The 15574-nt window shown below is 36.2% G+C and overlaps 1 protein-coding gene across 4 annotated transcripts in view; it reads right to left on the bottom strand.

The window, feature by feature from the left end:
* The window catches only part of DIAPH2 (diaphanous related formin 2), an 876560-nt gene that overhangs the window by 200012 nt on the left and 660974 nt on the right, over window positions 1-15574 (bottom strand). For all 4 annotated transcript variants that reach the window (XM_053916890.1, XM_053916891.1, XM_053916892.1 and 1 more), the window contains one exon: window positions 5372-5507. In XM_053916890.1, the coding sequence (XP_053772865.1) occupies window positions 5372-5507 (136 nt within the window). The remainder of the gene's footprint in view (window positions 1-5371; window positions 5508-15574) is intronic.

Below are 15574 nucleotides of genomic sequence, written 5' to 3'. Positions count from 1 at the left end.
CTACTGGGGTCAATTCCATTAATTATGGCTATTCTAACCTATAATTTTGATTACTGTAATTTAATGTTTGGGGCATGATATTAGGAAACATAGTTTTGACCTATTCAGCTTAAAATAATGTAACATAAAATGAGCTCATTTACTTATAAGATGTAATTATTTTAAAACTTAGAATACAGAGAAAAACAAAATCGCTAACCACCAGTAATCACAGAATTTAATGTTTAGGTTTATTGGATAAAATTTGCTAATTCGCGCTCAGAAGGCTGATGTATCATCAGATCTTACTACGATAGCTCATTCTTTATTATCATCCTAGAAGTAAGTAGGTGATTCTAATTTCCATACAATCTTACATAAGGAAGAGCAAAACTGTTCCTGATTAAATAATATTTGCATGCAAAACACACATGGAGTTTCCAGTTTAAGAATACCCTTTTTTAAAATGCATTTGTCACCAATCCAAAAGAACCTATGCACCCCAATGTGCATAGCAGCACAATGTACAATAGCCAAGGGCTGGAAGCAATTTAGTTGCCCATCAGTAAATGAGTGGATCAAAAAACTGTGGTACATTTACACGATGGAATACTACGCAGCACCAAGAAAGACGGAGCTCCTACCTGTCAAGACAGCATGAATGGAACTGGACAGCATTATGCTAAGTGGAATAAGCCAGGTGGTGAAAGATAAATACCATATGATCTCACCTTTAATAGGAACCTAATCAACAAAACAAACAAGCAAGCAATACAACCAGAGACATTGAAGTAAACAACAAACTGATAGTAACCAGAGGGGAGGTGGGAAGAGGGATAATAGGGGATGATAGGGGAAAGGCCATCAAGGAACATGTATGAAAGACACATGGACAAAGCCAAGGAAGGGTAGGATTGACAGTGGGAGGCAGAGATGGGTGGGGGGGTTTAGGGGGGTGAAAATGGAGACAACTGTACTTAAACAACAATAAAAAATGCTTTTCTTTTTATTCCTTCTTCCAAGTTCTTGTAATTAATTTGTTTACTTCCATAAACATGAAAACAGATTTACTCACAAATATTGCAAATATTTGGGAAGCATCCTCACGCTACCTACAAAATTAATTGATTTATTTTTAGTGGCCCCTAAGTTATCATTTATTTAATATAATCAAAGGTTGGAGAACATAGAATATACCAAGTACTTTGCATAGTTTATATACTATTACATATTTTAGAGTACATTTATTGATTTAGCACATTTTCTGCTGCATTTAAATTAGCTTTCTCAATTTTGCATTTACATAAATAGTGTATTACTGTGTGCGTGCTTTAATTACAGTTATTTGGGAAATGGTGCAATAAATGTTAGTTGAATGAATGGAATAACCTAGTATGTCAAAAAACATCAATGCATAATTATATATTGGTAAAAAGTGCTGTTCGTAAAAAAATTAAAAAGCCTTGGCCATTAGTGAATCTGTTGCTTGCAACTCCCACTGCCTTTTTCTCCATCGCTTTTACAAAAATTTTCCTTCCTGAAAGGAAGGAAAGAATAAGGCATGAAAGAATAAGGTATGAACTAATTCTTTTTTTCCCCTCATCTTTCACTGTCCTTTTCCAGATACATCTACCTTGTATTCATCTATCCTTTCTTGTACTTCTAGCTCACTACCTTGGGAATCCCTGAACAAATTCCTACAGTCACTTTGGCTCTCCAACCTCATCACAACACAGCTCCCCTGTCTGACTTGGAAGGCTCTTCCAACAGTCTTCCCACCTTTCCAACAGTTTTCCAATTCAAAGCCTTCCCTGCCAATGATAACAATGAGGACAATGACAAAGTCAGAAGATATTTACTGAACATCGAACTATTTATCAGAGACCAAAGACATCGACGTATAATTGATAGAATAAAGTATCAATAACACCAGTCTCTGTGGGCCATTTCATTTAGTGTTCCCAATAACAAGGAAGGTACTATTATTCCATTTTATAGGTGAGGAAATTGAGGCAAGAGCAATGAAATACCTTATTAGAGATTATACGGCTAGTCAGTTGTGGATCTGGGACTTGAACTTAAGACCTATCCTCTTAGTCATTGTGATCTACTTTCTTGTGGGCCATTAAACATATCTTACATAAGGCCTGCTGCCTTCCATGCTGTCATGCACTACTGCTGATCTTATTCTCTTTTACTTGACAACTATTGCCTCTGTTTACCCAAATGTTACCCATCCTTCAGTGTCTAGTTCTACTGATATGCCCGGAGACTGTACTTAGCCTTTTCCATGAAAACTTACACTATTTTATGAAGGATACTACCTTCTTTAATACCTCCTTTTCTTGATTTCCATATCTAATTAATCCTCAGGGTCAGACTGGTTGGGCCATGGTGTCCAGATATTTGTTTAAATGTTATTTTGGATGATTCTGTGAGGGTGTTTTTCGATGAGATTGACATTTAAAATCAGTGGACTTTGGGTAAAGCAGATTGCTCTCCATAACGTAGGTGGGCCTCATCCAACCAGATGAAGGCCTGAACAGAACAAATAACTGGCCTCCCCTGATCCAGAGGGAATTCTGTCAGCAAACTGCCTTCAGACTTGAACTGCAACACTGGCTCTTCCCTGGGTGTCCAGTCTGTCATTCTACCCTGCACATTCTGGAACTGCCAGCTTTTATAATCAAGTGAGCCAATTTCTTAAAATAAATATGTCTCTACATTTACATATCCTATAGAACTTTAGTACACCTCTAATTTGTCATTTCTCTAACCTCACTACCTTTAATTAATTCAGGCCACCATCATCTCTTATTAGGACCATGATAATAACCTTGTAAACTCTGCTCTCTCTGCCCTTTCCCTTTCCAATCCATTCTCTACACTTCTGTCCAAATGACACTTATCTGAGCACATCGCTTTCCAGTTTATAATACTCATAGGCTTCCCATAGCTTTCAGGGTAAGACCCTTAGCATAGCCTAGAGAATGAACAATTTGTCCCCCATCTCTTCCAGCCTTTTCTCTCACTATTCTTCCATGCACATAAGGGGGCTAGCTTTCAGCGCTATTCTATGAATTTTATCACTTTTTTAAGGGAGAACTTCCTATAAATACCCATTACCAGGCTGTGCTCTAATGCTTTTCTTAATTGAGTGGTCTTTAGTCAGGGCCAGTTCTTTTAAGCCTAATTATGAAGTTGTTTGCTAAATTATGTTTATGCTATATTTTAACTCATTGGTCTACTATTTTACTTCTTTTAAAATTAAAGTATGTTGTATTTATTTTATGGGTAGAAAAGACAGCCTATTGTCAATTTCTGAAAGATTTTGTAGTTTTATTTTAATTTGTTTTATTCTCATCCAAGGATACACTTATATATGGGAAGGGAGGGAGAGAGAGGGAGAGAAACATTGATGTGAAAGAGAAACATCAGTCAGTTGCCTCTCATACGCACCCTGACAGAGGACCCGACCCACAACCTAGGCATGTGCCCTGACCAGAACTTGAGCCTGCGACCTTTTGGTTTGTGGGATGACGTTGCAACCAAGTGAGCTATACCAGCCAGGGCTTTTGCATATATTAAAGGTGTGAAGGATAGCTTAATAGGAATAGATATTATTTCAGATGAACCATTTAGAGACATTACCATGGATGATTGATACTCATTAATAATTATAAGTAACAATTACAATAAAAGTACATTATGATTATTACTAATTAACTTAGGTCATGGACTGCCTAGGTTCAGATCTTAGTTCTACCTCTTACTGTCTTTGTGAACCTGAGCAAGTTACTCTGTACCTAGTTTCCTCATCTTGAAATGAGAGAATTCATGAGACTGGATTAGGACTTGATGAGACTGAAATATGTTCATATATGTTAATCTCCCAGCCAAGTTCTTGGTACACAGTAAGTGCCGCATGATTTTTTACTTTATTTAAAAATATTTTATTTATTTAGTTTTAGAGAGAAGGGATGAGAAAGAGAGAAGGAGAGGAACATCAGTGTGTGGTTGCCTCTTGTGTGCCCCCTACAGGGATTCTGGCCCACATCCCAGGCATGTGCCCTGAATGGGAATCAAACTGGTGACCCTTTGGCTCACAGGTCAGCACTCAGTCCACTGAGCCACACCAGGCAGAGCTGCTTTTAAAAAAAAAAAAAGATTTCATTTAATTTTTAGAGATAGGGGAAGGGAGGGAGAAAGAGAGGGAGACAAATATCAATGTGTGGTTGCCTCTCGCACACCCCCTTCTGGGGACCTGGCCCACAACCCAGGCATGTGCCCTCACTGGTAATCAAACCGTGTTCCTATGGTTCGTAGGCTGGCACTCAATCCACTGTGCCATACCAGCCAGGACATGTTTTCATTATTTGATAATGCATTTATTAGTGTAAAGATTCCATAGCCAGACTACTTGGATTCTAATCTTGGTGTTAATACTTTCTATTTACATTGGGCAAGTTCCTTAATTTCTATGAGCCTCAGTTTCCTCATCTGTAAAATGAGACAATAACAAAAAACTACCCCATGGAGATGCTATGAGGATTACTTAACTTAAAACATGTGACAGTCGTAGAACAGTACATGGCACATGTTCAACACTATACAGTGCTCACAATTTTGACTATCACTACATTGGTCCATATTGATCATATTATTTTCTATCTTGTTCTGATTTTGTTTCATTTTTAAATTCTCTAACCCTCGGTGGCAAAGGCTATGCTTTTTCATTCTTAAATATTCAGGGTGCAGCTATCTGGTGGCAATTACTTCATTTACTCTCTCTTCTTTAGAAAGAAAAGAAACCAATCCAAAAATACCTACCTTTAATCCACAGTCATTCTTGCTAACCAGGAAAACAACTACTTTATACTACACAGACATACCAACATTTTGTTTCTAGGTTCACAGCTGAGCAGGATGCTTCTCATTTTTTTTCAGTTTATAAAACAGTGCTGTCAATACCCATTAGGACTTCAAATGTTCAACCCTCCAAGGAAAAGTGTTAATTGTTGCTGCTCTTTGTCAACAAAATTAAAATTAGTGCTATAATGCTCATCTCCCCATACCAGTTTTTCTCCCTTCATCTTGCCCTCTTCCTTCACCAGTGCCTCATCCAGAACATAATATAATTTGGTCAGAAAAAAAAAAAGAGAGAAAAAGACTGTTTCAACAACATATTACCTTGAATTGGTTACGAAAAATCCTGAGAGCTCAGTGTAGGGTCACAAGACATACAGGTAATTTCATGAGAGAAATTTGACACAAGTAATTAATATTGTGAATTTTTTCTACCAAAACCACAATTCACTTCATAACCCAAAATTAATTAAGTACAATTATTTTACACTTTATAGACCATTTAAAAAATGGAAAAACTTCATACCTTTGTTTATATCAATGAGCTGTTTCTTTTTCTTCTGGCGTTCCAACTTTTCTTGTTCAGCTTTTTCTTTTGCAAGCTTTGCCCTCCTAATCTTCTCTTCCATTTCTTTTCTCTTATTGTTTTCTTTTACTGCTTCCTGTACATAGAAACGAAGTTAAAAATCCTACCGTTACTTATATGAGAACTTGTACAATTTTAATATTACATATCCTCACATGCATGTGGGGGTCAGAGAAAAATATTATACCAGATTCAAGGTGCATACATATATTTTTTAAGAAAAACAGTAATTCTAAGGCATTGACAATATTTAGAAATAACTCAGGGTTTCATTGAAATTACGAAGGGCCATAACATTAGAGACATGAGTGGGTACAGATTTAACAATAAATAGACTTTCTTTGTTGTTGAAATAGGAAACAGTTTTGATATACAAGAAAAGTTTTAATATGGAACTATGGCTTAGCAAGTATTTTACAACCTCATTGTAACTTTTGGCCTTATCTCCAAAGTGGGGATAAAAAAAAACTACCCCATAAGATTTTTATGAGGAAAAATGGGATACACTGATAAAGTGCTAGTCTACGATGGTAGTGCTTGTGGTGGTGACGGTTGCATCTAATGGTGAAAGGCATGAAATAATAAGCCATATTATCACAGAGAAGAAATATCTCCAAGTTTAATAGCTTTTTACATGCCAAGATCTTTAGAAATCATATTTTAAGCTATTGTCTATTTTATCTTAGATAAATTATTTTTGGAACTCAAGTGAATCAGTACATTCCAGAAGATGGTATGGGATAAAGTTGAAGTAAACTGACCAGCTAGAATAATAATATTAACTTCCTTTGAGGTCAGAGAACTCACTAATGGAAGTTTCCTCCATCAAGCTGTTCTGTTTCTTTTTTCCCATTATGACTGATTAGATACACTTCACAACATGTACCAAGTATTTCACAAAAAATATTTTGTTCCAGAAACCCTAAAGAAAAGGACTCAATAACATGAACACATGTACAAGATTTTGCCCGGAGGTGTCTACATCGAAATATTTTTCTCCAAATTAGAAGACACAATAGTTTTTAAAAGCCCTGAAAACATTTACGAAGAAATCTCTTGATTTGACCAATAGTCTCAAGAATTATTGGTACCTCTTCCTTCTACTGCCCCCGTCAGGCTGGTACCGCCAGCACTAGGTTAAGAGCACAAAATGATCTGGCTCCAATAGACAAGCTTAAAAACCACCCCTTAAAATGAACCAGAATAATAGAAATAGAATTTTAGAGCACATTTTCTCAACCTCAGCACTACTATCATTTTGATCTGGATAATTCTTTGTTGTAGGAGCCATCCTGGAAATTGTAACATGTTTACCAGCATCCCTGACCTCTACCCACTAGATGCTGGTATCAACCTTCCCCAGCTGTGACAACGAAAAGGGTCTCCAGAGATTGCCGAATGTAACCCAGGTTGAGAACTACTAACCTAAGGAGTTTCAGAGAGATAATTTATTCATAAAAAAATTATGAAGGGCCTGCTCTGCTGAACCCAGCTTCTTTTCACAAATGTGGAAACTGAGTTCCCAATGAGTTTAATACTTGCCTAAGCTCACACACTTATGTAATTGCGAATGTGGGAACAGAGCTTCTGTCTCTACTCCTGTTTTAGTGCTTGTTTAACTCTTCAAGGAAGAAAACACAATGTGATATGATACCAAAACTTCAAGCAACCAAAGAAAAAATACATAAATAAGACTTCATCAAAAGTAAAAACTTCTATTCATCAAAGAACACTGTCAAGAAAGTGAAGAGATAACCCACAGAATGGGAGAAAATATTTGCAAATCAGGTTTTTTTTTCTGATAAGAATATATAAAAACTCTTACAATTCAAAAATAATAAGACAAATGACCCAATTAAAAATAGGCAAAGGATTTGAATTGATTTTTCTGCAAAGAAAATACAACGGGGGGGGGAGGACACAAAAACACCCAGATTTTATTTATAAAAAACTGCGCATTAGTTCCTACATGTTTAAACTTCAGTCACCTTTAAAGTACTCTCCATTTGATAAAATCAATACACCTGTCAAGACATTTCTTCCACCACTCAAAACAGTTTTTGAACTTGTTGATTTTGATGCCTTTTAGTGCTTCTGCCATTCCTTTGTTTCACATCTTCCACATCGGCAAGATGTTTCCCTCTGAGGACTTTTTCATCAGAGAAAACAAAAACAGTCTCTTTGGGTAAGAGCAAGTGAATAGGGAGGGTGGGGCACGGGGGTCATGCCATTTTTGGTAAAACACTGCTGAACACTCAGCATGGTGTGGGCAGGTGAGCTCATAAATCACCCATCATGAAATGGGCAAAAGTGTTGAGTCTTCAAAAAAAAAAATTCACTGAAGCCTAACACAGCCTCTCACAACACCACCAGCTGATACACTGACACAGAGAGTTTCCTAGAACACTCACCTAGCCGGGGAAGCCTGTACTACAAGGAGCTTGCCCTCCAGAAGATAATTTTGGTTTTCTTTGTGTCCCACCTCATATACACATAGCTAATAACTACATGAAAAGGTGTTTGATGTCATTAACTACTAGGGAACCGCCAATCAAAATCTCAGTAAGGAATGAGTTCACACCCACTTGAATGGCTATAATAATAATATAAAGCAGATAATAACAAGTGAGGATGTGGAGAAATTGGAACTCTGCGTTACTGGTGAATGTAAAATGGTAAGTCATTTTGGAAAACAGTTGCTTAAATTGTTAAACAAAGAGTTGCAATATGACCCAGAAATTCCACTCCAAGATATAGACCCAAGGGGAAAAAACACGTTCATACAAAAACTTGTACAGGAATGTTCATAGCAGCATTATTCTTAATATTCAACTAGTGGAAACAGCCCAAGTGTCCATCAACTGATAAATGGATAAAGAAAATGTGCTATATGGCCATACAGTGGAATATTATTCAAGCATAATAAGAATGAAGTATTGATACATGATGCATCATGGATGAACCTTAATATATCATGCTAAGTGAAATAAGTCAGACACAAAAGGCCACATATGTTATGATTCCACTTATATGTAATATCCAGAATATGCAAACCCTTAGAAACAAAAAAGTAGATTAGTGGTTGCCAGGGGATGGGAGGAGGGGGAATAGGGAGTAACTGCTCCCCATGACAATGGGTTCTTCTGGGAGCTGATGAAAATGTTCTGGAATTAGATACTGGTCTTGGTTGTACAACCTTGTGAATACAATAAAAACTACTGATTTGTACACTTTAAAATGGTGAATTTTATATATGAATTATATCTCAATAACAATAAAAATTTAAAATCATTGATGTTTGAGATGGGCAGGATTGAAATAAAATTGTGACTTAGCCAAAGATAATGTGAAAAGGCAACATATATTCAGGCTCGGATGCCAACAAATTATATGACCTTTGGTAAGTAACATAACAGGCAAGTAATAGGAAAAAGGAGGGAGGTTAATGTTTGTATATATTGGGTTTGCCAAAAAGTCTGTTTAGTTTTTTTCCATAAAAGATGCATTTTTCATTTTCAGATTTTTCATTTTCATTTTCAATAAATTTATTGATTTTGATATTTTGAGTATGTCAGCTGTGTCTCATGTGGTATAACGTTGATTATTCTCAGTTAATGTCTTGATATCATCACTATCAACCTCAACTGGTCTATGTAAGCATGGAGCATTATCCAGCAAGAGAAATCTCCAGCATGAAACTTCACAAACTGCTTTTGACACATTTGATCAGTCACAGAACCTCCTCCATACACTGCACAAATCTTTTTTGTGTTTCAGTTGATTTTTACCTTTCTTGAAATAATAAAGCATAATATGCCAAAAATGTTGCATATTTTCTTCCATTTCAATATTAAAATGACTACAAAAAATTCACTAATTTTGGTAAGTTTTTTTTAAAATTCATGCTGATATGACAGCTGTCACAATACAATCTAACAAAATTGTTTTCAATGAAGTTAAAGACAACTAAGTGCTACTAGAGCCATCTTACTAAAAAAACCAAACAACAACAACAAACTTTTTGGCCAACCCAATATTTTATTACTGGTCAAATCTCTGATTGGTAAATAGTCACCAGCATCGTGTGGTGGACTCTTGTAATTACTAATTGAATGAGCTGTTTAACTGATGAGTGGTGCCAATTATGAAGCTAAAAAACCCTAGTAACTTCCATTTATATTTCTTCCTTGTCCTGATAATTACAGCTACTTTTTCATGAAAATCTATTATGTGCCAGGTGTTTTAAGTAAATAATTTCTAATCTTTATAGAAAATGTGCAAATAACTATAATCTTTATAGTTATTATTTCTTCTCATTTTACAGATGCTGAAACTTAGGTTCAGGTAGGTTAAGTGAGATGCCCAAGGTTACTCAGTTACTTAAGTATCAGAACCAGGTGTGTTCACTTACACTACCATGATGCCTTCCAAGCAGAGCTGCCAAATAAAACAGAAAACACTCAGATAAATTTTACTTTAAAGTAAACTATGAATATTTTCTAGTATAAGTATATGCCATATAATACTTAAGCTATCTTTTAAAAATTCATGTAATATTTGGGAGCCATTGATGTGAAAATTATCTAGTATGCAAACAATACTTGGGATACAGTCACACTAAAAAATCATGTGATATTTGGGACACCTGATACTAAAAAGGTATTCAAGGTTCTTCTGAAATTCAGACTTAAGTGGGCATCTATTTTTATTTGATACGTATGGTAATCAGATTCCCAAGACTCTGTTGATTTTTTATAGGCATCCTTTCACAGACTAAGACCATCTCATGAAAACAGTAGGATGATTGCAAAACACAGACAAAAAGCCCAAATCTAAACCATATTTTGAGGATAGAAGTGTTAATGCAGACTGATAGGCATTCCGAGGTTCATGAACTTGAATCACACTATTTCTGTAGCATTCTCCATATATTACTTTTGTTTTTATTTCTTGAAAATAAAGCTTAAAAATGTTTATATCTAAACTGATACAATTGGGGTAGAAGGAAATAAATCAACAATTAATATCAAAGTCTCAATAATGAAGAAATTTGGCATATGTGAGTAGGTTAAATTTCTATATGAAATGGGGGCTTGCAACCCACACTACAAAAACACCACAAGCATAGACATAGTAAATGATGAAACAGACCAAATAATAGGTCCATTAGTCTACATCTTAAATGTTTCATGAATAGATTTAACTATAAATCAAGCACACCATTTGAAATGGCACGTGTAATCCTAGAGACCAAAACAGAAGAGGAAAATACTTTCCGTGGTTTGTCGGTAATGAAAATGAATGAAAGCATCCACAAAGACAGATTTTTTTTTTTCAAGCCACAGACTGTGAAGTATAGTTTTGGTCTTTGTGTCACCCATTCTGTCTTCATGAAGAGGCCTCATGCCAAAAAGAAGACCCCATTGCTCTTGTTTTTATTCTTTGGCTCTGGCCTTAAAAACTTAGGGGTGGGAAATATCTGCCTGTCCAGTACTCTCTCCTTAAGAAAGCAATTTAAATGGGGAAGGCAAATCTTAACTATGGTTTCATATCAACAACCTTGAGTTTTACTAGAGTGAAAGATACGATATTTCAAAACTTGGTTTAACTCTCCTAACCGTGTGAAATATGATGGGGAGAGAACTTTCTTCAGGCATGAGATACTTTCTTTTCACCTAATTCCTATAAACAAAACCTAAATAATTAAATGAGTAAAAGCAACAGCAAACATAAATATAAACAGCAAACAGCAATATAAACCTGAGCAAATTTAAGCTCAGGTTTAAAAAAAAAAAAAAACACCTTCAATAACTGGCTGTGATTAACAACACTTTATATTTGTTGAGCCTCACTAAACATTTTAAAACACTTATGAGTACTATCATCGTCAAGTAAGCATCAGTCATTATTTCCTAGGGCTGGGAATGCCAACTGATTAGATTCTGTCAATGTACAGGACTGGGTTCTGTTAAAAGGATACTCATTGTGAAAGTGTTCTGGTGGTAATCTCAAACAAGGTAAGAAACGTTTACAGAAAAAAGTCTCAGTTTTACTGGCATATCTATTTTTAATTATATTTTATTGATTATGCTATTACAGTTGCCCCATTCTTTTTTCCCCTTTTATTCCCCTCTGCTCTGCATCCCCCTTCCCATCAGCATCCCCTCTCACTTAGTTCATGTCTGTGGTCGTACATATAAGTTCTTTGGCTTCTCCATTTCCTATAGTATTCGTAACCTCCCCCTGTCTATTTTATACCTTCCATTTATGCTTCTTACTCCCTGTACCTTTTCCCCCATTCTCCCCTCTTGCCCTCCCCGCTGATAACCCTCCATGTGATCTCCATTTTTGTGATTCTGTTCCTGTTCTTCTTGTTTGATTAGTATTTTTTGTTTTTAGTTTCAGTTGTTGATAGTTGTGAGTTCGTTGTCATTTTACTGTTCATAGGTTTGATCTTGTTTTTCTTACATACATCCTTTTAACCTTTCATATAATAAAGGCTTGGTGATGATGAACTCCTTTAAGTTTACCTTATCTGGCATATCTATTTTTTAAGAGCCAGTAAAAAATACAAAAGGGCTCTGGCTGGTGTGTCTCAGTGGATTTAGTGCCAGCCCGTGAACCAAAGGGTCGCTGGTTTGATTCCCAGTTAGGGCACATGTCTGGGTTGTGGGCCAGGTCTGGTCTCCGGTGGGGGTTGTGCAAGAGGCACCACACACTGATGTTTCTCTCCCTCTCTTTCTCTTTCCCTTCCCCTCGGTCTTAAATAAATAAATGAATGAATGAATGAATAAATAAATACAATCTTAAAAGCACGTGCAAAAGGAACAAACTATAACAGATTAATGTCTCTAGGGTTTACTGCAAAATGTATTCACCAACGTAATTTTAAATCTCTCACTGAAACCTCTATTGCCTCACTGAAAAAATGAATACATTAAAATCTTATTTCCTTTGCTGTACATAATTAACAAATGACACCTATGGCCAGGCTCATTTATTCCAATTAAACTTTAAGAAGTGGATAAAACTGGGTGCGGCTCAGTTGGTTGGGCATCATCTCACAAACTGAAAGAACGAGGGTCCAATTCCCCAGTAGGGTACAGGCCTGGGTTGTGGGTTCTGGTCCCCTGTCATGGCGTGTACAGGAGGCAACCAATTTATGTTTTTATCTCACATTGATGTTTCTCTCCTTCTTTCTCCCTCCCTTTCACTCTCTCTGAAATTAATAGGCATGTTCAAAAGGCTTAGATGCCAGCCTCAAACACACCGGGACTACATAAAGAAAGCCTCTTCCAAACTTGATGTGATATTTGAAAATAAAAACCACCACCACTGAAAACCAAAACCATTCCTTCCTTCCATCATCTCCAACGGCTTACTATATCAGTGCTGACTACAGAAGCACTTCGCAAGCACTGTGATCTCACTGAAAGTCCAAGGTATTTTTGAGGGATGGAGAAGTGGAGAAATTACTCAGGAAAATGGATCTTGGAGGCAGGTAAACCTGGATTCAAATCCAAGCTCCCATGATTTATCCTAAAACTGTGTGACCTCGAACAACTTAGTTACTTCATCACTTTGAGCTTTGGATTTCACATCTGCAGAATGGAGATACTCAAATAAATTGGTTGTTAAATAGATTAAGGGAATTAATGTTTATATAAAAACACTGAAGACATTGCTTGATACAGAAGAAATGCTTAATACATGGTGGCACTGATTATCATGCATGACAGAAACATCTGAAAGTCTGAATGGCAAGAATGGTCCTTAAGACACAAATGACCACATGTGTTTTCAATGGTTTATTCTGCATAAGCCTGTCCCTCTTTTTTGGAATTCAAGAGGATGTGATCTATGACTACAATTGCAGCATCTTGACACTATCTAAGTCATAAGAACCCAGGAATTTATTTTCTTTTCTTTTGGGTTTTGGATCATCCTGGGTACCTGTGTGAATATACCCGGCAAGACTTGTAATTCATTCCAGCATCAGAAGCTGTATGAGAGTAGAGTCACATAACCTTAAAAGAATGTAAATTGGAAATAGCCTGGTGAACAAATTGATAACTCCGGTGCCAGAGGCATATTGTGATTGCACTGCTGAGTGCTTTTTCATTCATCAGGGATGTTAGAAGGATTCGCAAATAATACTGAGTCAAATCATTTGGAAACAATATAAAGAAACCTGCTATGTATTATATTGAAAGTCCTTTTGTACACTAAATATGTGTCACCAAGATATTATTTTTCATGAAAACTCAATGAAACAGGTGAAATTTTATCTTGGTTTGTCCTAGCACCTGACACTCTATTAGCTTTAATCAAAGTGTACTTTTAGAGGGTTTATGTTTAACTTTCTTTGTTTTATGGTAGCCACTTCAGAATTTAAAAATTTTTAATTACTTCTTTTTAAAATAACATAGAACACTTAAAAAAAACTTTAATTAAAGACAACTGTAATTGAACAACGATAAAAAATAACACACAAAACATTTAAATTAAAGAACTGCTGACATGGTTACTGTAAATTTTTTTCTTTCCTAGGTAAGTATGATGATTCTATGGCTTCATTCTTTTATGCATCTTGTTAATAAGACTTCTAAAATTCCTGACCTCTAATTTTATGCCCAGAGTAAAAATAATCAGAAAGAGTCTTATTTATTTTGTTTCTCTTAAGTCAGGGCCTATAATCCAAACACTCCAAGAGAATAGCATACCCTTGTGAACACAGGATGGCTTTTAGGAGCTGAGAGGTCTGGTTTAAATCCTAGCTATCCAGTGACTATAATGTTTTATCCATTTGGACCATTTATTTAACTGAGCTAAACCTCCTTTCCTGATCTATGAAATATCTGTACTTCATACTGTTGGTTTGCAATTTAGTGACAAATTGCATATAAATCTATTAAGCACAGTGCCCGGTACATAGAAAATGGTCAATGAATGTTGGTGGGTTATCACTATTATATTATTCCACAGTTGGGCAATACCAATGCCCCATGCAACCCAGGGTGTGTATTCAATTTCCCTCGACCCAGGAACATGACCACATATACGCATGCTCACTGGGGAGAAGAAAGAATTCTTCACGATATGGCAATTTTACAGTATCATATAAAAATATGAACTAACAAAACACATTTCCTCTCATACCTACAAACTTTGAACAAACAATGGGACTTGCCTTCCTGAGCCATGAGAAGAGAAAAAAGAAGATAAAGACAGAATAAACAACAGAAGCTTTGGGGGCATACTCTTGTGTTAATAGACTAAATTGGACAAATCTAAGAAATAAAAACGTCGCTGAATATTTTGTTCTGTGGACCAATAATGAAATTTACATATCATCTTACTTAAGGTTCAATGCACCTAACAGGACTATTCACATAAACTGAGGGATAAAGTTTCCTGGAAGAAGACAGTGTTTTTTGTTTGCTTGGGTTCATTTTGGTGTTGTTTATTTTTAAACATCTGGAGTTAGTTCTGTCATCTCCCTGAGAAAATGAAGCACAAACTAAAACAAAAACACAAAACACAAAACAACTTGATTTGGAAATTAGAAGTTTGCTTCAGGTTTTTTTTTTTTGTGTGTGTGTGTGGCTATCTGAGAATGCAGTATTCATTTGTTCTGCCTAAAGGTTTATGGAGGGGTCAGGAGAATTAGCCTACACTCAATCCTCTACCCTAGGCCTTCCTAAGCTTTCTTATACTTACTTTTGCCATTTTTACTCATAGGAGGTTGCTAGTCTTGCTGAAAAACCATCTACTGAAGGATTTTTTAAAATTCTCACCCAAGGACATTTTTTTCATTGCTTTTAGAGAGATAGGGAGAGAGGGAAACATCCATGTGAGAGAGAAGCATCAACTGCTTGCCACCCTTACACACCTGGACCAGGGATTGAACCCACAACCTAGGCATGTGCCCTGACTGGGAATCAAACCCACAACCTTTCTGTTACATGATGATGCTCCAACGCACTGCCTGGGCTGAAAGATTTCAAATAGAAGATAAGATGAATGGTACAAACTTTTTTGCTTTTTGATGGGGTTCTCATTTAATTCCAGGCACAACAGGAGGCAAAACAGATAGAGAGGAAAAGGTTGGCCAGAGCAGTGAACTAGGGTTACAGCAGCATT

The sequence above is a fragment of the Desmodus rotundus genome, chromosome X (genome assembly GCF_022682495.2).
Source record: "Desmodus rotundus isolate HL8 chromosome X, HLdesRot8A.1, whole genome shotgun sequence".
Taxonomy (NCBI): Eukaryota; Metazoa; Chordata; class Mammalia; order Chiroptera; family Phyllostomidae; genus Desmodus; species Desmodus rotundus.
Note: the sequence above shows the minus strand (reverse complement) of the source record. Positions and strands in the feature narration are given on the sequence as shown.